At 44.3% G+C, this 23,460-nt stretch overlaps 1 protein-coding gene and 1 long non-coding RNA gene across 2 annotated transcripts; both read left to right on the top strand.

The window, feature by feature from the left end:
- Positions 1-336: 336 nt before the first annotated feature.
- On the top strand, positions 337-4,810 carry LOC135199436 (uncharacterized). The gene is made up of 3 exons (XR_010311072.1): positions 337-1,557; positions 2,930-3,130; positions 3,355-4,810. It is a non-coding gene; the product is annotated as an uncharacterized LOC135199436 (long non-coding RNA).
- Positions 4,811-4,960: 150 nt separating this feature from the next.
- LOC135199095 (salivary glue protein Sgs-4-like) lies at positions 4,961-10,738 on the top strand. The gene is made up of 4 exons (XM_064227013.1): positions 4,961-5,004; positions 6,534-6,634; positions 7,141-7,189; positions 10,159-10,738. Exons 1-4 carry the CDS (start codon positions 4,961-4,963, stop codon positions 10,736-10,738), a joined length of 774 nt encoding a protein of 257 aa, XP_064083083.1.
- The last annotated feature ends 12,722 nt before the right edge of the window (positions 10,739-23,460 follow it).

Raw genomic sequence — 23,460 nt, 5'->3', positions numbered from 1 at the left:
TAAGACGTGAGTTACTGGTTAGGAAAGATAAAAGCTTTTTTTTTCCTTCTCACTAAGGAATGAAGACGTGAGTTACTGGTTAGGAAAGATAAAAGCCTTTTTTTTTTCCTTCTCACTATTCCTTCTAGAACAAGATTTCCGATGGACAGCCCTCCACCTTATTCACAATCATACACCTTTCGTTATGGGCATCTTCCACAAAGAACGCAACCATCTATTCACCTTCGTGACAACCATCTATTCACTTTCGATTGCGTAATTCAGAATGACGTCACGAGATCCTTATCATCCGCGGAGAGAGAGAGAGAGAGCGCGAGAGGGCGAAGGGGAAGACAGCCCTGTCACAACGCAATCGCCCTTGGTAACTTGGACCGACTTGGCACTATTCTCGTCCTCTTATCGTCGTTCGGTGTCGCGTTACGCTCTAATCATCCTGTGCTATGTGCCAGGGTTAAGGAGGAGCGTTTGGGGACACTCGTAAGAGGTTCAGGACGTGAAAAAAAAAAAAAAATAGAAAATACTGGAATCTTGAATTGTTACAGCAGTAGGATGAGGAACACGGAAGGTTATCATCTGACGAGGACGTTGAGGAACACGGAAGGTTATCATCTGACGAGGACGTTGGAAATGACAGACAGCAAATTCTAAAAAGTGGTATTTGGTCAACAATCGTACCAGAAAGATAAAAAGAGCGCCAGATAGCGAAAGAAGTTTAGCAGAGCTGCCTAGACCATAGATTGAACAGGAGGTAAGGGAGACGTTACACCTTTCACAAGCTTAGGGAAGAGTGAGGGAGTTACACCTTTTAGAACCTTAGAGAAGAGTGAGGGAGATACACTTTTTAAAACCTAAGAAAAGAGTGAGAGAGATACTACACATTTCTAAAGAAAAGTGAGAAATATACACCTTTCAACCCCGAAGAGAAGAGTGAGACAGATACACCTTTCAAAACCAAAGAGAAGAGTGAGAGAGATACACTTTTCTAAAGAAAAGTAAGACATACACTTTTTTAGAGAGTGAGATAGATACACCTTTCTAAAGAAGAGTGAGACCGATACACCTTTCAAAACCGAAGAGAGGAGTGAGAGAGAGATACACCTTTCACAACCTTAGAGAAAAGTGAGACAGATACACACCTTTCTAAAGGAAAGTGAGACAGATACCCCTTTCAAAACCTTAGAGAAAAAGTGAGACAGATACACTCCTTTCTAAAAGAAAAGTGAAACAGATACACCTTTCAAAACCTAGAAGAGTGAATAGCGAAAAACCTAAGAAAAGTGGCAACACGAGAGGTGGCTACACTACACAGAGCATCATCCACGGAGGGTGCAAGCAGCAGCTTCCCTGCCTCCCACCACCATGCAGTGCGTCAGTTCCCCGCAAGAGACGGAGGACAAGGGGGGATCCGTAAACGTCAAGGTCGTGGCCGTTGGAGAGAGAAGGAGCGGGAAAACCCACCTGCTCTTCACACTGACTGAGAGGACGCCCGTCAGGAACTTCTCCGAAATCATTTATTCCTTCAAGTCCATCAGCGTCAGAAACTCGGATGGTAAAGAGGTGAGATCGACAACTTCTTTGTCTATTTACGTATTTTGTTTATTTATTCATTCATTATTTGTTTAATTATCTACTTAATTCTTAATTCATGTTATTTACGTTAATACAGTTTCATTGACGAAGTTCAACCAGGACAAGCTTGTAATAATAATAATAATAATAATAATAAAATAATAATAATAATAATAATAATAATAATAATAATAATAAACTAAGGAACCCCTGTAAAGAGGCTATAATATTGAGAATTAAAATCCCTTTACATAAATATAATCTTGACACTACCGTGGCTTTTTATTGTCAATAATAATAATAATGATGAACTAAGGTGCCCTGTAAAGAGGTTATAACATTGACAATTAAAATCCCTATACATTAATATAATCTAGACACTACCGTATATTTTTATTGTCAATAATAATAATAACAATACTAATAATAACTAAATCATTATGATATTCCTCTTCATGGGTCATTTCAATGACGTGTACCATTCTGAAAAACAGTCAAGCAGATACCTGCTTATTATTATTCATATGGAACCAACCACAATCAAATCAAATCTTGTAACGTCAGACTTGAACGTCAAGTATAGGGTGTCCATAAAGTCCCGGTACCATTCTGAGCCATAAATACTCGTAACGGTACTGGGACTTTATGGACACCCCGTACATTCAAGCTGAAATCTCACTATGGCCATGGAAAAAAAATCAGAGGGGCGTGAGCAGTTGGCCCTCTACCGTATGGGAAAGGTTCCATGGGGGAGTGAGTGTGAGTCCCTGTCTCGACTCCTGAATAAGGGGAAGGTCCTCTAGTGTAAATTTGCACCGCCCCCCCCCCCCCCCCCCCCCCCCCCCCCCCCATCCTTCCTTCCCCCCCCTCCTACGTCGTGCATCCATCAGTGAGGCGGCTTCGGAACCTATATCAGTTTGCCCTCATCCGATTTGAATCACCCTTAATCTCCAGTCTTAACGAGGTGGGACCCCTTAGTGATATAGCTTATGCTGTCATTTGCAAGCTGTGAGTCTCTCTCTCTCTCTCTCTCTCTCTCTCTCTCTCTCTCTCTCTCCTATGCTCACTGTTCTCAGTTTCTGTTTCCATGCACGTTTTTCTCAATTTCTCTTATAACTCCTTCTCTCTCTCTCTCTCTCTCTCTCTCTCTCTCTCTCTCTCTCTCTCTCTCTTATCATGCATGTTGTTCTCATTTCTGTTTTAACTTCTTTATTCTCTCTCTCTCTCTCTCTCTCTCTCTCTCTCTCTCTCTCTCATCTCACACACTCACAACACACACACACACACACACACAGATACCTCATCAATGCAAACCCTGTCTTGACTAAAAGGTGGCTCCTTCCCCTTCGCCTCCTTCCAGCTGGACATCGCCTTCTTCAGCACCGATGACCGAGAGGACTTCGACAGCTTCAGCCCCATCCTGTACCCCGAGACCGACCTGATCCTGGCCTGCTACTCCGTCGTGAACCCGGACTCCTTCTGGAGTATCCCGGACAGATGGATCCCAGAAGTCCGGCTCTATCTGCCCAAGGTCCCAATCATCTTGGTGGGGTGCTGCAAGGTGAGTTGGCGTCAGGGTGTTACTCGCGTTATGCTTTAACTTTAAGGCCACAAGGTGAGTTGCTTTAACTTTAAGGCCACAAAGTGAGTTGCGTCGGGTGTTACTCGTGTTATGCTTTAACTTTAAGGCCACAGATTTTGTCGCCGCTATTCTCACAGGTCCTCGTGCCAGGAAGACAAAAGGCGCCACATTCCGACAACTCTCGTATCCTTTCCCACCCACAGGAGCTGAGGAACGACCCCAAGACGCTGCAGAGGCTGAAGGAGCGGGAGCAGGAACCTGTCCTGTACGAGGAGGGGTGTCAGATGGCCAACAGCATCGGCGCCGTGGGATACCTGGAATGCAGCCCGACGACCGCCGACGGCATTCCAGAATTGCTGGAAGCCATCTCGCGAGAGGCCCTCAGGTTCGTCGAGAAGAAAATGAAGGGACGGAAAAGCAGCTGCGTCATTTTATGATAATGGTCGATAAAAGATGATGAGGGGAGGAGAGACAGCTGTTGCCATTGACGGTCATCATTCTTCTTCTTCTTCTTCTTTGAGATGATGAAAGGCGGAGAGCGAGCGGCTGCGCCCGTCTACGGTGATGATGATGGCTGCTGATTGAGAGCGTCACTCGTATTCTATTTGTCTGGCGTCGCAATTCGACTCGTGGAGAAATTTCAAGGTATCAGAGGCGTGGCCGGACATTTAGCCGAGCAGACATTTGGTCGACGGACATTTAGCTGAACGGACATTTGTCGACGGACGTTTTGCAGAAAATTGACAAGTGTGAATAGTAACAAGCACTACTTTAAGTATCTTAATTAACAGTTTATTGCAAAATAATAACACCATAACATAAAAAATTACAGTAAGATGTATGTTTTCAAGTATTTAAAGATTGTGCGCAATTACTCTCGGAAAATCTACTTATTTTGATACTCCTCATTTTTCTCAACGATAACGGGTGTGACATACAGTAAGTACGTCTACTACATTTTCAGCCAAATGTCCGTTCGGCTAAAAATGTCAGTCGGCCAAATGTCCGGGAGCCATCAGAGCAGACACGAACAAAAAACGACTTTTATTCTGATACGTGAAAACATTTATAATAACTATTTCGATTCGCCAAAATGATCTGTAAGCTCTTTTGATATATTTTCCACTTTGGCAAGCCTTGACCCCGAACGAGAAAATAGAGAAGAAAAATGAAAATATCTTCCTTCCCCGTTTACGTTCGAAACCCTCATTGGAAGACGGAATTTCTTCATTCATTTCCTCTCGTTAGATTCGAGGCTCAGTACAGCTGCTGCAACCACGCGCAGAACGCGTGAAGGAATCGACGAAGCGATCATAGAGCTGATAAAAATGCGTTTCTGATTGACGCGGTTAATAGTGTTGTGTTATGTTCCTTTCATTAGTTTTCGTCGATTAGATACGAGCGATAAACAGATTAACAAGTTTAGACAGGACTTTATTTATATAATGCGTTCGTAACGTCTATAAATAGATGACTCATATCTCATGATATTAGTAATCGATTAACAATGTTGTATATTCAACTTTGGAAAGAACAATACTAGAGATTTCTGTGTTGAGGAGAATCATTCGGTGTCAGAATCAGGTCCGGAGTCTCAAGAGGCGTCAGAGACTCGTCTAGAGGCATTATCATTTACGAATAAAGTTTTAATATTTCTATCTGAAACCTTTTTCATTATCCTCAACCACCTATTTCGCATACTGTCACTCACACCGCTATTTTTATTCGAGCCCTACGATCGAGCTGGAACGCTGTGTAGAAGAAACGAAGGTACTATCATGAGAGGAATCATAAACAAAAACGATGATAATGACCACTTACAGAAATGGGAGCTCGATGTGCCGTGAGAAAATGTAAGAAGTCAGACAAAACAGGACTGAGAAGGCCAGAGAGTGAAGGTGTTTGGGGGGAGGCTTAGAGATGTTGAACGAAGAAAGGGGGTAGCAACTGTTTGTTTTTGTTTGTATGTTGTTCTTACGTTGCATGGAAAACCAGTGGTTATTCAGCAACGGGACCACCAACGGCTTTACGTGACTTCCGAACCAACGTCGAGAATGAACTTCCATCTTCAGAAATACACATCTCTCACTCCTCAGTGGAATTCTCGAGAACCGAACTCGCGGCCACCAAGGTGGCACGCCAACACCATACCGACCACGCCATTGAGGCGCTAGGTAGCATCTGTGGTGTCAGGAAAACAGTACAGACAAGTGAAAGTTAGAATGTCCTAACCTAAGGAAAAAAACTATTGGTAAGATCGGGTCCGGCTCAAGAAAAGGCTGTGAAAATAAATGGCTCGGGAATAAAAAGGCACAAGAGTGAGTAGTATTCTGAGAGCAGTTCTGCATCTATGCCTTGCTGGGTTTGGAGAACTACAGATATGGTGGCTGCTGTGCTGGGTGACGGAGCAAAGAAAGGGCATTGCTGGTAGATTTGAAGATCCTGGAGACAAGGAGAATGGAGTTTATTAGATTAATGTCAGCACTGAGGAGATTGAAACACTCGGGAATGTTATCGTAAAAGGGCCCGCTGGTATTCCCCATTCCAGCGTAGATGAGAGAGGTTCAATTTCTTACAATAAATGAGAGAATTCCAGAGTCTGGACTATGCCACTGTTAGAGTCATGTTTTTCTTTGGTTTTTGTGCTAGTGTGTGTTTTCCATAACCTCCTCAACAATACATTACACCATCCTATAAATCTACTCGTCTCTTTCTCTCTCCCCATCAATCTGTCACTGTTACATAATGAGAAGTCCTCTCTCTCTCTCTCTCTCTCTCTCTCTCTCTCTCTCTCTCTCTCTCTCTCGTTCTTTTTTCGTCAGTCTGCCTATGTCACAGAACGTGTCTGGTCTATCTCTTATGTCTCTGTTACATAAGAAGTCCTCTCTCTCTCTCTCTCTCTCTCTCTCTCTCTCTCTCTCTCTCTCTCTCTCTAAAGAACCTTTGAAATGAATTTGGGTTGTTTACAGCTCACTTCTTCAACAGGGGCTTAATTATGTCTTGGTTCTGGTTATATGAGATGTGCCCACTTCCACTAATTCCCAAAAGGCTCTCTACAGCCTTTTTTTTTTTTTTTTTTTTTTTTTTTTGTAGAGGGACTGTGTTGGGGTCTCTGCTTCTGGGGTGCAGGGACAGGACGGGGACGGAGGGGGGTGAGGATGGGGGGGGGGGTGGGGGGAGGAAGCAAACCCTCACAACATATTTCAAGTCTATATTGATTCCGTGCTGTGGCCCCTCTATGGGGACTGCCTCAAATCTGTCACTATCTTGTTTGACATGTCAATATTTGGATGTACGTAGTTTGTCTTTTCGTTTTAGTAACAGGTACCACATTCCGTGTAATATAGGGCATCTAATTACAAAAACATCCACTGTTTACCAGCGATGCATACATACACGGAGGCTCTCTTCTAATCACAGCAAATTACAAGAGAGACAAAGAAGAAGAAGAAGAAGAAGAAGAAGAAGAAGAAGAAATAAAGGGTTAAGGGGGACCTACACTGTATACCTCGAAGGGACTCCACTTGAATTGTATGCGCGGAGCCGATATGGTTTTAAGCCCCCTCTAAGCGCCAGAGCAAGCGAAGGGCAGCCTTCTGAAGACGTCGCGTAAGGCCGGGAATTCGCAGCAGTGCATTCAGCCTCCATATTCAAAGCTATGGCTCCCATACCTCCCACGTCCTCGCGGGGACTCCCTCCCTCCCTCCCTTCCTCCAGGAGCTCCTGACGAAGATGGCACCGGGGATCCCACCACCTCATGGACGAGAGTTGGCCACGGCCCAGGCACTGATGAAGGGAAGGGGGTGGCGGAGGATAAAACCGTGGAGGGGCTAAGACAAGGGTCTCAACTGACACTCAACCTCGTTTGAAGGAGGAACTTGAGTACCTGTTGGAGGGGAACTCGATGTGACCTACTGAGGAGAATATTATTGAGGTTTTTAAAGTTGTGCGAGGAGGCTTAGGGGGTGGGAGAGACTGAGGAGGAGGAGGGGAGGAGGAGGAGGAGGAGGAGGAAGAGGAGGAGGAAAGGAGGAGGAGGTGGATGGAGAATGGAAGATCTTTTTTCTCTCTTTTTTTTTTTAGCTTCTGTCGTTATTACTATAAAGCTCAAGCTTAACGAGGCGGTAATCAAAAGACGGAGACTTCCCCGCAACAGCCAACCGAAAGAGATGGGAACCAGGGAGAGGAGGATGAGAGAGAGAAGAGAGAGAAGAGAAGGGAAGAGAGGATATCCACAAGACGTATAATAAACATCGAAGAACGAACGATGGAGTTTATCAAGCAAGAAGACAAGCTTGACTGGAAATATTTGAATGTAGAATTTGGAACGAGAGCCAAGAAGTGGAACCTATGAGGTCATTCAGCGCTGAAACGGAAACTGACAGTAAAGGCTTTGAGGAAAAGCACTCAGTTGCACAATGAATCAACTGTCAGGAGCGGGGGCCGGAGGCACTCTGCAAAGATACCTGAAATAATGCCTACAGTGCGCCGCATGACATGACTGACGGCATTACCCGCCCCTCCCCTAAGGGTGTGAAGCTTGATGTTACGTATTCAGTAAATATAAGAAAATGCAGAATTGCCCAAAGAAAAGTTCAGTTGGTGAAAAGCACCGTCTTTTTTAGTTATAACATCCACAGCAGTTTTTTTCCTATTTTTTTTTCAGACCCGCCCACATCAAAATAGACTCGCCCACTACGAAACAGACCCTCCCTCCTCGAAACAGACCCTCCCTCCTCGAAACAGTCCCGCCCTCCTCGAAACAGACCCTCCCTCCTCGAAACAGTCCCGCCCTCCTCGAAACAGGCCTGCCATCCTCGAAAAACACCCACCCACCTCAAAACAGACCCTCCCTCCTCGAAACAGACCCTCCCTCCTCAAAACCGACCCTCCCTCCTCGAAACAGACCCTCCCTCCTTGAAACAGACCCACCCACCTCGAAACATGCCCGCCATCCTCGAAAAAGACCCGCCCACCTCGAAACAGTCCCTCCCTCCTCGAATCAGACCCTCCCTCCTCGAAAAAGACCCGCCCACCTCGAAACAGTCCCTCCCTCCTCGAATCAGACCCTCCCTCCTCGAAAAAGGCTCGCCCACTTTTAAACAGACCCGCAATCCATTGAATCAGGGGGACCCTACCTCCTCGAACGAAAAACCACCCTCCCAACTCGAAAAACAGCACCCAGCCCATCATTCGAAACAGACGCTCCCACCTCGAAACAGACCCGCCCTCCCCGAAACAGACCCGCCCTCCTCAAAACAGACCCTCCCTCCTTGAAACAGACCCTCCCTCCTCAATACAGAAACTTCCTCCTCGAAACAGACCCTCCCTCCTCGAAACAGACCCTCCCTCCTCGAAAAAGACCCGCCATCCTCGAAACAGACCCCTCCACTCTTCGAAACAGACCCTCCCTCCTCGAAACAGCCCGCCATCCTCGAAACAGAGACCTCCTCCTCGAACAGACCCTCCCACCTCCAATATAGAAAATTCCTCCTCGAAACAGACCCTCCTCCCCCCTCCAAAAAGACCCGCCATCCTCGAAACAGACCCTCCCTCCTCGAAACAGACCCCCCACCCTCCCGAAACCGACCCACCCTCCTCGAAACAGGGCCCTCCTCCTCTAAACAGGCCCGTCATCCTCGAAACAGACCCTCCCTCCTCGAAACAGTACCCTCCCTCCAAAATCGATACAGACCCTCCCTAAAGCCTCAAAAACAGACCCTCCTCCACGATACAGACCCTCCTCCTGAAACAACCCTCTTCGCTTGAAACCAGACCCTCCAAACCTCCTTCGAAAAACAGACTCCTCTCGAAACAGACCCTCCTCCCGTCGAAAACAGACCCTCTCCCTTCGTTAAAAACAGACCCTCCCTCCTGAAAACAGAAACTCCCATCCTTGAAACCCGACCCCTCCCTCCTTGCAGAAAAACAAAGACCCTCCCTCCTTCGAAACCGAAACCCTCCCTCCTTTGAAACAGACCCTACCCTCCTGAAACAGACCCTCCTCCTTGAAACAGACCCCCCTCCCTCCGCAAAACCCAAAGATTGAAACAGACCCCCCTCCCTCCGAAACAGACCCTCCCTCCTTTTGAAACAAGGGACCTACCTCCTTGAAACAGACCCTCCCTCCTTGAAACAGACCCGCCCTCGCCTCCTCGCTCCGATGTAAACCCAGGCCCCTCCCTCCTTGAATACAGACCCTTCCCTCCTCTCAAACAGAACCCTGCCCGCTCCCTCCTCGAAAGAGCAGATCCCTCCCTCCTCGAAACAGAACCCCCTCCTCGAACCCTGGCCCTCCTCCCTTGAAATACAAGGCCCTCCCTCCTTCGAAATAGAACCCTTCCCTCCTCGAACAACAGACCCTCCCGTCCGGTTGAAATAGCCCTCCCTCCTTAGTCAGACCCTCCCTCCTCGAAACAGACCCTCCCTTCTCGAAACAAGACCCTCCCTCCTTGATACAGGACCCTCCCTCCTTCGAAAGAGAACCCCTCCCTCCTTGAACATACCCTCCTCCCTCGAAACTTGACCCTCCCTCCTCGAAACCCTGGCCCTCCCTCCTTGAACAGGACCCTTCCCTTCTCGGAAACAGACCCTCCCTCCTTGATACGACCCTCCCTCTGAAACAGACCCTCCCTTCCTTGAACAGACCCCTCCTCCCTCTTGATACAGAACCCTCCTCTCGAACGACCCTCCTCCTCGAAAACCAGAAACCCTCCCCTCCTTGAAATACAGACCCTCCAAATCCTCAAAACAGACCCCTCCCTCCTTGAAACAGACCCAAAATCCTCTTGTTGATCCCCATTGAAACTCCCTACTTGATACCAAGACCCTCCCTCCTCGAAACAACCCTCCTTCTCGAAAAACAGACCCCTCCCCTCCATCGAACAGACCCAACACCCTCCCTCCGAAAAACAGACCCCTCTTCCTTCCTCCGAAACAAAGCCCCTCCCTCAAATTCCGAAACAGACCCTCCCTCATGAAACAAAGACCCTCCCTCTCGAAAACAGACCCTACTTCCCTCCGAAACACAAAGCCCTCCCTCTCGAAACAGACCCTCCCTTCCTCGAAAAAGACCCCCTCCTTGAAACAGACCCTCCCTCCTCGAAACAGACCCTCCCTCCATCGAAAAAGACCCTCCCTCCTCGAAAAAGACCCACCCTCCTTGAAACAGACCCTCCCTCCTTGAAACAGACCCTCCCTCATCGAAAAAGACCCTCCCTCCTCGAAAAAGACCCTCCCTCCTCGAAAAAGACCCACCCTCCTCGAAACAGACCCTCCCTCCTTGAAACAGACCCTCCCTCATCGAAAAGACCCGCCCTCGTCGAAACAGACCCTCCCTCCTCGAAAAAGACCCTCCCTCCTCGAAAAAGACCCACCCTCCTCGAAACAGACCCTCCCTCCTTGAAAAACCAGAACCCTCCCTCATCGAAAAGACCCGCCCTCCTCGAAACAGACCCTCCCTCCTCGAAACAGACCCTCCCTCATCGAAAAGACCCGCTTACCTCAAAAAAGACCCTCCCTCCTCGAAACAGACCCTCCCTCCTCGAAACAGGCCCTCCCTCCTCGAAACAGACCCTCCCTCCTTGAAACAGACCCTCCCTCCTTGAAACAGACCCACCCTCCTCGAAACAGACCCTCCCTCCTCGAAACAGACCCTCCCTCCTCGAAAAAGACCCTCCCTCCTTGAAAAAGACCCTCCCTCCTTGAAAAAGACCCTCGCTCCTCAAAAACAGACCCGACCATCCCATTTTCGATGAAACAGGACCCTTCAACTCCTCGAAAAGACCCTCCCCTCCTCGAAAACATAACCCACCCCTCCTCGAAAAAAACAGACCCTCCCTCCATCGCTAAACAGACCCTCCCCTCTCGAAACAGACCCCTCCCTCCATCCCCCCCGAAAAAAAGACCCCCGCCCACCTCGAAACAGACCCTCCAAACTCTCTGAAAAAGACCCCCCACATCCCGAAACGACCCTCCCCACCTCGAAACCAGATCCCTCCCTCAATATCAAAAACAGACCCTCCCTCTCCTCAAAACAGACCTCCCTTCCACATCCCCCCCTGTCAAAAGACCTGCCCACCTCGAAACAGAAAACCTGAACCCCACCCTCGAAACAGGGGGACCTCTCCCCTCCACCTCGAAACAGGACCCTACCCTCCTCCGAAAGAGCACCCTCCCTCACTCGAAAAGACCGTCTGGTCCCATCCCTCGCGTAAACTGACCTCCCAACCTCGAAACAGACCCTCCCCACCTCGAAACCAGACCCTCCCTCTTACCCTTCCGAAACAGCGACCCTTGATCCCTCATCGAAAACAGAACCTGCCCACCAACCTCGAAAAAGCAGACCCTCCCACCGCACTCGAAAACGGCAGCCCCTTGCTCCTCGAAAACAGACCCCTTCCTCCTCCGCTTTGAAAAGCAGCATCACGCCCTCCTCGAAAATACACGACCTACCACTACTCAAAACATGACCCCTACCCTCATCGGAAAAAGACATGACCCTACCTCGAAACAGGACCCTCCCAACCTCGAAACAACAGGACCCTCCCACCACCTCGAAAACAGACCCTCCACCTTCGCTCGGGAAAACAAACACAGACCCTCCCATCATTCGAAAAGGGACCATGCCCCCAAACCTCGAAAAACAGACCCTCACACCCTCGTAAAAACAGACTCTGTGCTCCTTCCGAAACGCAAGACCCTCCCCCGTTGAACTTGAAACAGGTCCCCGCCCTCCCTCGAAACAGACCCTCCCTCCCCTTCAAAATCAGACCCTTCCCTCCCACCTCGAAACAGGACCCGTACCCTACTCGAAACAGACCCGCCCACCTCTAAACAGTCCCCCCCTCCTCGAAACAGACCCTCCCTCCTCGAAACAGACCCGCCCTCCTCGAAACAGACCCTCCCTCCTCAAAACAGACCCTCCCTCCTCGAAACAGACCCTCCCTCCTCGAAACAGACCCGCCATCCTCGAAACAGACCCTCCCTCTCGAAACAGACCCGCCATCCTCGAAACAGACCCGCCATCCTCAAAACAGACCCTCCCTCCTCGAAACAGACCCTCCCACCTCGAAACAGATCCGCCTTCCTTGAAACAGACCCTCCCTCCTTGAAACAGACCCACCCACCTCGAAACAGACCTCCCACCTCAAAACAGACCCCCCTCCCACCTCGAAACAGACCCTCCCACCTCAAAACAGACCCTCCCTCCTCAAAACAGACCCTCCCACCTCGAAACAGATCCGCCTTCCCTTAGACCATTACCTGAAACAGACCCTCCCACCTCCAAAACAGACCCTTCCCTTGTCAAAACAGACCCCGCCCTCCCTCCACCAGACCTCCCTCCTCAAAACAGACCTCCCACCTCGAAACAGACCCTTCGCCACCTGAAACAGACCCTCCCACCTCAAAACAGACCCTCCCTCCTCAAAACAGACCCTCCCACCTCGAAACAGACCCGCCTTCCTTGAAACAGACCCGCCTTCCTTGAAACAGACCCACCCACCTCGAAACAGACCCTCCCACCTCAAAACAGACCCTCCCTCCTCAAACAGACCCTCCACCTCGAAAACGACCACCCCGCCTTCCTTGAAACAGACCCGCCTTCCTTGAAACAGACCCACCCACCTCAAAACAGACCCTCCCACCTCAAAACAGACTCTCCCACCTCGAAACAGATCCGCCCACCTCGAAACAGACCCGCCTTCCTTGAAACAGACCCACCCAACTCGAAACAGGCCCGCCATCCTCAAAACAGACCTGGGGAATAAACGGACGGAAAACCCGCCCTCCTCGCAAGGGACCCGCATCTCGAAAACAGACCCGCCCTCCTCGTGACAGAATGAGGACTAAACGAACAGAAGACCCGCCCTCCTCGAAACAGAACTGTCCTCCTCGAGAAAAAGACCCGCCCACCTCGAGACAGGCCCGCCCTCCTCGAAACAGCGGGCGAGACAATCCAGATGGGAGTTGTCCTAATAACTCCGACGACGACTGTTTCTTCGAAGATCTTCAGGGAATTATGTCCGGGAATAAAAAAGATTAACTCTGCATTCTATTAGGCCCCAAAGAGGCCTCCATCGACTTCGCATCTGCTACAGGCGAGTGGGAAAGACCAATTAGGCTTCCTTCCCCCACACCACACTCCCGGAAACGAATCTCTTGCGATTAGCGGCCGGTGGGCTTCGGCCTCAGCCGGATAACTTTAACCAATCAGGAGTCAGATCATCCGGATCGCCAGAATTCCTGGGGAGGAAGAAGAAGAAGAAGAAGAAAAAGAAGAGGAGGAGGTAGAGTAGGGCGAGAGGGGAGTTATTGATGAACCGGAGACTCAAATGATAATCAGGAGGTCTGAATCAACTCCCTGGGGCCGACGACATCAAGGGACAGAGGAAAGTGTCCTTCCTTTAGTGGGTTGGGGGGGGGGGGGGGGGGTTCATTACCAGAGGCGTAATTTACTCTCCTTCTACTGATGCTGCTACAACTACTACTACTACGATGATTGAGAGTAGATCCTCCTCAATCATGCGATTATAGTTATGGAGACTTTTTATTTTTACCTTTTTTGCTTACTCGGAGCGTATGCCTATACAAATTACTTGGTGTTGTTGCTGTTGAGGGGGGGGGAAGGGTGTTGGGAAAGGTCTATGGGAAAGCCTAAAAAGGTCTGAAAAAGGTGTTTCGCGTTTGAGTTAAAGATATACAGGAATTTTAGGAGAGGAGTATGAAAATGTTAACAATAAATATCATGATTTATTTATTAGAGTGAAAATGTAAAAGAAAAATAATAATGTGGATTTTAAACAGTACAGAACAATTATTGCTAACAAAATAGCGTATCTATTTAAATTTTCCCTGGTGAAACAAAGCGCTATTTGATTGTAGATTTACCACGCACACCGAGTAAGCTGGAAGTCGGATCGCGCTTTGTTTGTTATGTATTTTTTATATATATATATATATGTGTGTGTATATATATAATATATATATATATAATATATATATATATATATATATATATATATATATATATATACTGAGTGGATGAGGTTAGACAACAAGCCATCAGAATTCCTGAGTAAAACCGAACGAATCTCATCTGAGTTAACGGAAAAGGACGAAAAAAAATGTGACTCGCATAAGCTTATTCTCTTTTGAGTTCTGTTCTCATCCACTGTTAATCTTTGCGATAAACATAAAACTCCTCTTGTGGTCTTATCTCGCACTGCTACAGATTAGCTGTTCTTGTACTTATTTCATTTTCTATCTCTTTCAATTGGATTCAATTCTTTAATTTCCATTCACGTAAGTACTCGATCAGCCTTCTTTTGTTTCTCTGCCCGAGTTCGATTCCCCGCTCTGCCAACGTGGACTCAGAGGAATTTATTTCTGGTGATTAGAAATTAATTTCTCGATGTAAAGTGGTTTGCATCCCACAATAAGCTGTATAGGTCCCGTTGATGGGTAGCCAATTGGTTCCCAACCACGTAAAAAATATCCAATCCTTCGGGCCAGCCCCTAGTTGGGAGAAGGGCTGATCAGCAGCTCAGTGGTCTGGTTCAACTAATATAGACTTGACTTGTACTCGACAGGAATGAATCAAGAACCGTCTGTATAATGGAGCAAACTCTGTAACACTCTTCCAGATGTTATTTCTCTCTTCTCTACAGACAGTATTTTGGCTACTACTCGATTAAGCTGGAGAAAAATTCTCTCCTCCCCTAGGAGGGGTTCCCGTATCACCTGTCAGAATACCTCATCCCACATACAACGATACTTCTTCCTGTAGAAGAATATGGAACATCGACACTCATACTTACAACAGGTAGGTCACACACCTGAAGTATTTCCCTTCTGGCTTATCGGATTTCGTAATCATTATCCCCCCTCTCTCGCCTAAGAGAGGCTTTTACAGACACCCAGGAAATTCCTGAATTAAAAAAATGAAGCTAATAAATGAACGAAAACTAGAACGTAAACATGACCACATAGAGGCGAGATAGGACCATCATGATCACATGTCTCTATTCATTCACAAAACGTCGGTGGGATTCAACTCACCAACTCTCTCGCCTGACGTACAGAGCAATCGTTGTTCCCGGCCAACGGAGATAGGAATGTTGTCTCAACGATTACCTGTGGCAATAAAACTGTTGCCAGCCGCATGATTTCATGCGTTTGAGGCACTTCCGGATTAACGGTGGTGGTAGTGGTGGTAATTCTGGACGTAGTTTTAGAGAGATACTGCTCGATTAATCGGGTTCGTCATCTTGACGCAAGGACTGCGACAAGGATTCGAAGTTTAATATGAATGAAAATGTTGTATAAGTGTATGAAAGTGTTACAGAAAATATGGTCCTAGCCGATTCTCTCCTATTAATTTATTTTTCCTTTGAACAGACACACATGTATATATATATATATATATATATATATATATATATATAATATATATATGATATTATATGTATGAACAGACACACAGGTGTGTATATATATATATATATATATATATATATATATATATATTATATATATATATATATATAATATATATCATATAGATATATATATAATAATTAATAATATATAATATTACTATATATATATATATATATAATATAATATATAATTAATTTATTATAGATAATATACATATATATAATATTATATATTATAATATATATAGTATATATATATATATATTAATATAATATATAAAAAGGAGCCCATAAAAAACACCAAAATATAGAGAAAGAGTTACTATATTTCAGAGACTGCTGTCTCTCTCTTCAGGTAATGAATGAGAAAAGTTTACAGAAAAGGTGGTATTATACCAAGAGGTCCATCCACAGGCAAGCCAATTTAGGTCACCGCTGATAATCTTCCATTAATAATCTTCTTAAGCGTTGGTTGAATGAAAATCTTGTTCGATCGTATCTGAAATCCATGCTTCTTTTGAGATGTTCAGTTGCCTGCCTCTCATTTATTAAGGCCGATTCCATCATTTGTATACTATTTTATATATATATTATATTAAATTTATATTCTATATATATATATATATATATAGAATATATATAAATATATCTATATATATATATATATATATATATATATATATATATATATAAATATTATATATTCTATATTACATTATGACTTAATTGCTATCACATCACCCTGACTTATACACGAGTGACCCTTTAGGTATACGAATGACCTATATCTCCTTAATGTTACACAAGTAACCCACTCGTTGTAAGAATGACCTAGTAACATGACAAGTAATCCCTTCCCTCTACGAATGACCTACCTTCATGACGTTAAACGTGACATATTTTTTTTTTCTTTTTTTTTACGAATGACCTATCTTCGCACCAATACAAGTGCCCCTGGCGTTTTAACGAATGACCTTTCCACAATACGTTCCAAGTGACCCATTTCCCCCTACCCCCAAAAGCCACTAAGTTACGGCAGTGGCCCAGACGTTGCGAAATTGAATGTAGTCGACGTTGAACGTCGGGGAGGGGGGGGGGGGGGGGCGTGCGTGACTTTGCGCATCGTAAATAAGGTCGGGGCTTTCTCGTTACGCCCACAGGGTGAATAACACGCACGGGATTACCTTCTCGGAAACCCAAGTGTAATAAGTATATGAAGTGCCTCAATGACATCGTCCACTGTGATAAACAACTTAACGCTCGACTGCATAAGCGCGCTATTGCCGATGCATCCATTAGCAAGGGATTACTCGCCTCTAAACCCGCCATTAACGTCGAAAATAGTCATTCATTTGGCGTAAAAAATATCCTCCTAAGACTCCAGTGCGGCTGTGATAGTCTGGCTGATTTACGTCCATGATCAGTGGGACTGAAACACGACAATTTCTTTTTATTTTTCATTATTTTTAATTGTTTTTGGTCTACCACAGTCCTCCAATTCGACTGGGTAGTATTTATAGTGTGTGTGTTGTGGGGGGGGGGGGGGAAGGTTCCGGGTCGCACCCTGCCTCCTTAGGAGTCCATCACTTTTCTTACTATGTGCACCGTTTCTAGGATCACACTCTTCTGCATGAGTCCTGGAGCTACTTCAGCCTCTAGTTTTTCCAGATTCCTTTTCAGGGATCTTGGGATCGTGCCTCTTAGTGTTCCTATGATTACGGGTACAATTTCCACTGGCATATCCCATATCCTTCTTATTTCTATTTTTAGATCTTGATACTTATCCATTTTTTCCTTTTCTTTCTCTTCAACAATTTTTTTTTTTTTCATGAACTGCTCGCACATCTGCGCATTACATCCGAGTTTGAATTGAATCGAAAAAATGTATGGATTTATTCGTAAGAACATTTCTAGACACAAGAAGACTTCTAGAAAATAGCTCTCTCTCTCTCTCTCTCTCTCTCTCTCTCTCAAGCGAGCATCATTGGGACCGTTGATGTCAATTTATTTTATTTCATCTTATGAATTCTAGACTGTCGATCTAAACGCTGGAACCATTTCCGACCTTTTTAAACTGGAAGTGCGATCAAGGAATCTTGGAATGGAGGTAAACTAATTGGGTAGAAAAGAGGCTATAGCCATCGCTGGTCCACGTGAGGTGCCCTAACGGTAATAACCGCCCTACGGAATTGTTGATATAAATAAGTTTCCTCAACGGTCATATACAATTTTTTACCGTTAATACCTCTGTTAGCAGCTTATTCGCCGAATGGCTTTTATGCACCGGTCACGTCAATAAATGTATACAATATTTTTACTGAAGGTCGTATCCTTGCTCTATAAATGTGACAGGTACATACGGTGATTTACCCGGAAGTGGAAATATAGCAGTGAGTGAACCGGAGTTAATATATTTTTATCTGATACTGTACTTAACTCTATAATTCCATCATCAAATAATGACTGGGATATCATCGGCTATATTAAGTTTGTATTGTAAGTTGCTTCTAGTTCAATCCTGCAGGTTACCTTGTTACAGTGTAAGTTAGTAATGAAAACTAGCATTATGGTGGAAAAATAAAAAATTGAACATATATAGCTTCTTCTTTAGTTCATCTCTATTTTGCTATTATTGTAAGCTCTGACTGGAAGAAGGCAAAAGGCTTTTAAAAACCCACAGCCTTGCTCAGGTCTGCATGCACTCAAATAATGCTTTCGTGTGCCTTGCTCTTCACTGAGTTTGGCTACCCAGCTAACCTAGCACCAGAGCTTTTACTTGATATCTGTGAGTTCACTCAAACTCTTCACGCTCATCATTTATTAATTACAAAGCGCTAACGCAATCGCCTGCGTAATAATTAACACAACAACCATAACATTTAAATGATTTTTCATCAACTGATCAAGACCAATAATGTCGCAAATGGAAATCACTTATAATATGTTCATGGCAGTTCATCCTTACTCGTTCATTTCCTTACTTTTATCTATTCTCGCGAATTTTACTGAAATAACTCATCGCCCCCCCCCCCCCCCCACACCTACAAAATATTGAGAAATGTGTTCAATCATTTCCACAAAGCACAAAATCATAATTTAATTAAACGTTCAGCGATCAAATGGTCGTTTGAACCTTTTACTTAAAAAAAAAAAATATATAGTAAAAACATCGACTGAGATTAATTGATACGAAAGATTTCTTTCAATAACTCGTTTTTTTCTACTTTGATGCGAGAGATTTAAAAGCGATTAATAGGGGGGGGGCGGGGGTGGGGGATTCCGATCACGGATTCAGAGTTTGTTAACATCACAAAATCCCAGCTTAAATCCCTGGCTACAGCAACCACTTATCACAATGCTAATGAAAATACAAAGTTATTAATGACATCCGTCGCCTGTTCTCCCTTTGATATCAAGAGATTATCCATAACCTTTCCTTTCATCAGACAGTCGCTATTATAGAGAGAGAGAGAGAGAGAGAGAGAGAGAGAGAGAGAGAGAGAGAGAGAGAGAGAGAGAGAGAGAGAGAATTATAATTCATAATATTAGTTTATAATGCATTATAATCAGACAGCACACTTGCAATCTGGAGAGAGAGAGAGAGAGAGAGAGAGAGAGAGAGAGAGAGAGAGAGAGAGAGAGAGAGCTAATAATAGTGACGAATGCAAATCTATGTTAATATTAGTTTTCAATGTTTTATAGCCACACAGAAGGGAGGCGGCCTTTCGACACGAACAATGGATGCCAGAAAGCTTCCAGGGCATAAAAAATATCAAGTTGGTATATTTACGAGCCGAACAAAACCCAGACTTGTGGAGTTTCTCTCTCTCTCTCTCTCTCTCTCTCTCTCTCTCTCTCTCTCTCTCTATTGCAAGTGTACTGTCTAAGTATTAGAAACTAGTATTAGCGTAGATCTCTCTCTCTCTCTCTCTCTATTGCAAGTGTACTGTCTAAGTATTAGAAACTAGTATTAGCGTGTTTCTCTCTCTCTCTCTCTCTCTCTTGCAAGTGTACTGTCTAAGTATTAAAAACTAGTATTAGCGTAGATCTCTCTCTCTCTCTCTCTCTCTCTTGCAACTGTACCGTCTGGTATAAAGCTTTATAAACTGATATTATAATGGGTCTCTCTCTCTTTCTCATCACGTCAAATCAGGCGACGCAGTGTAGTGAAACGTGACTACATATAACCGTAGAGTTTTTCCATCAATATGGCGCTGTTACGTGACAGTTGACATCTGACGTCTACGAAATATTTACGCATAGAACCGTAAACATAAACACGATGGCGCTGATGGTATTGCAAAATATAAGGTTACGGAAAGCTATTTAACTTTTCATAAAAGTAATATACATTCCAAATCGCTGCATCTTATAATACACAGATGGAATTGAAAAATATAAGGTTACGGAAAGCTATTCCACATTTCGTGAAAGTAATACACGTTCCAAATCGTTGTATATGTGATAGAACTTGATCTTATAATGCATAAGAACTGTAAAAAAATAAATAATAAATAAATAAACGGAATTCTAAGATAAAAAAAAAAACTCCCAGGTTCTACGATGATCTCACTAGTGCATTGAAAGTAACGTATATAATTAAAACCTTTGCATTGATGATCACGAACATTTATTTTATGAAAATACGTACGAGTTATTTAACAAACAAACGGAATTTCAAAAGAAAATACTACAAAGGTCTGCATCGGTCCGAATAGTGAATTAGCCACCTATAGTCGAACCACCACCAAGGTCAGTCAATGGAAGGTGAAGCGGCGATGCCAAACGTACTATCCCCAAAACACTCGAATGAGGACAATTAAAAGGACTTCCTATGATGATCCTTGACGCAAGAAGACTCCATTTGCGAAAACGGATCTCCTCACAACTGATGGCAGCATCGCAAACTATTGCCAAAACAAATAATCGTACAGGACAAAATGTCAATCGAGATATTGCATCTGCGCTCCCCTCGCGTGTTGCCAAATCTCCGTTTTACCCTGAAGGGATGGTGAGGAGAGGAGGGGAACACTCATGAAAAGGACCTCCGTACTTTCCATTCGTGCATTCGTAACAGACGTCGACAATCAGGGAGCCCATGAAATACAGAGAGTTTCCTCGCGAAGAATTACAACGATGGAAATAATGCAAGAAACGCAGTACGAAATTATGAATTGACGTGACTGAAAATTGTTAATTCTCAGAGGAGAGAGAGAGAGAGAGAGAGAGAGAGAGAGAGAGAGAGAGAGAGAGAGAGAGAGAGAATTAACTGGAGACAGATATCTAAATCTTATACTTTTACTCGCATGCAAAATAATAACTTGCTGTTTCCCAAATAAGTGTTTTTTTTATAGACAAAAGAAGTAATAATAATAATAATAAATAATAAGAAGAAGAAGAAGAAGAAGAAGAAGAAGAAGAAGAAGAAGAGAAGAAGAAGAAGAAGAAGAAGAAGAAGAAGAAGAAGAAAAGAAAATGACGTATTCGTACTTGTATGTCATTACAAACTTTGTCAATTTTTATTTTTTCTCAGCACAGCTGAAAAAGACCTCAAATGAAGGTCGAAAGCTCCTATTCTGCACTGACTCCCTTAAACGCTGTTGATTGAAGTGGGATATTTTCTTAACCATTCCAGACGAACGCGAAGAATGTTTTCATCCCTGGGTTCCTCTATAGTAGCAAGTTACCAACTCGATTGAAGTGAGTTACGGAGAGGACTAGTCCGGCTTGCAATCACATCCCACATTCACTGACGATCGCGTAGTAACTGACACCTGGAACCAAAGGTCCTTAGTATGTGAAACACGTGTATCGTGTGTGTATTTTGTATCACTGGGCATCGCGTTTCAGAGGCTGTGCTGTTCACGAACGATTATGACACAATAGCAGATAGAATTTGTAACAGAAATATATATAGTATATGTTTATATATATATATATATATATCATATATATAGTGTGTGCTAGTATATATTAATTATAATATCATATATATATATATTATATTATATATATGTATATGTATATATAACACACGTAAAGTTCCTCCTCTCTTCACCCGAACTGGAAAATGGTTTTATTCTATCCCACCAGTCAGTCAGAGAGAGAGAGAGAGAGAGAGAGAGAGAGAGAGAGAGAGAGAACCCAAGCGATCCGAAACATGCTCAAATCATCCATGATTAGTACAACAGCTAAATCATCATACAGAAAAACAAAAACAAAAACAAAAAAGTTAAAGACAGAATTATATATGGAGAAAATTAAGGATAACGGCGAATATAATGGGAGATGGCGGGTGAGTAGGTGGGGAGGGGGGAATGAATAGACGTCAATTACAGACATAACAAGGAGTAAAAAAAAAAAAAACACGCCCACAAAAGAACACCGCGATGTACGAATGACAACGAGAACATGAAGATAACGTGCGATAATAAGGAGATATAGATAAGGAGGAAACATTATACAAGTGCAATTCATAACACTACGTGATAGTGCTACTACTATTACTACTACACCTTATTACTACTACTACTACTAGCGCCATAGCTGACGTTTTTACCAAGCCGCCAATGCAACTGAGAATCACAGAGGGGGGGGGGGGGGGCGCAATTTGCCCCCAAAAAAGGAGAGTAATCGATATCACGACAGAAATGGCAATATTATTAAAACAATATTAAACGAGTCTTCCCACAAACAATATTAATATAATATATTAATAACAGCAGCAAATACAGCTCCCAGACTATTCTTATCCAAGTATCACCCTTAAAAACAGACACGCGTACCATAACAAGATTTCTCTCTCTCTCTCTCTCTCTCTCTCTCTTGCAGACACAATGTGCCCCGCCCATACCGTACCTTCGACCTCATGGACACGAAGACTTGTGAGATCAACTTTTCAGTTTTGACTCTTGGTGAAAATACCTTTCAATTTTTTTTTTTTTTTCATTATTAATAGTAATATTGATAGAACTGACATCATCATGTGTTACGCATGCATGCTTTCCCGACACATGCCGCCAATTCGAGGGAATGTGCTTTAAACGCCCGAGAGGAATCAATTAGATCTCTCTCTCTCTCTCTCTCTCTCTCTCTCTTGAGATTGATTCTAGTAATGGGTTCGTCCGCATACCCTTTAAAAGGCAATCGGTGTGTGCCAAAGGCTGTCCAACAATACACGATCTCAACTCCTACAACCGGCTAAAGGTGGTCCCTTACCAGCGGCGTTTGCAAAACGACGCCTCTCTCCCACCCCACATCCTCCCTTGCGAAGGAAGGCAACCGGAGTTCGCTGAAAGTAATTCTCTCTCTCTCTCTCTCTCTCTCTGCGAGCTGCTGCTGCTGCTGCTGGCTGGGTACGAATTAAAGTTGTGGTAGTCAAACTCCTTGAACTACAACGCAAAAGGGTGGCTGGGTCCTGCTGATACAGCGGCAGCAGGTTCTTCTTCTTCATTTTCGCGAAGCGCCGTCGTTGTTGCCGCCGCGTGTTGCGTCTGCCGCCACGTCGAGAATGCCCGCGCCCCCACCCCACAGCAATTTAGGCACGTCGACGTAGGGGTATCATAAAAAAAAAAAAAAAAAAAAAAAAAAAAAAAAAAAAAAAAAAAAACACGGGGGCGCACGACGGCTGCCCCGAGATGCATGCATACAAGCAAGTCTATAGTAGTAGTAGTAGTATGGGCGGCCGGGCAGACGACGGCGCAATTTCTCATCATCTGGGCTTTTCAACTTTGAAAACAAAATATATATATATATATATATATATATATATATATATATATATATATTATATATATATATCATATAGATATATATATATATAAATATATATAATAAGATATATGCCACGAAGGAAAATAAACAACGGAG

Source organism: Macrobrachium nipponense, chromosome 25 (genome assembly GCF_015104395.2).
Source record: "Macrobrachium nipponense isolate FS-2020 chromosome 25, ASM1510439v2, whole genome shotgun sequence".
NCBI classification, from domain to species: domain Eukaryota; kingdom Metazoa; phylum Arthropoda; class Malacostraca; order Decapoda; family Palaemonidae; genus Macrobrachium; species Macrobrachium nipponense.
This window is presented reverse-complemented; position numbering and strand designations above follow the sequence as displayed.

Coding starts and splice junctions, on each gene's coding strand:
- LOC135199095 (XM_064227013.1), top strand. CDS start 4,961: ATGACCACTTACAGAAATGGGAGCTCGATGTGCCGTGAGAAAAT. Junction 5,005..6,533: donor TCGATGTGCCGTGAGAAAAT/GTAAGAAGTCAG, acceptor ACTGTTTACCAG/CGATGCATACATACACGGAG. Junction 6,635..7,140: donor AGAAGAAGAAGAAATAAAGG/GTTAAGGGGGAC, acceptor GAGGAGGAGGAG/GGGAGGAGGAGGAGGAGGAG.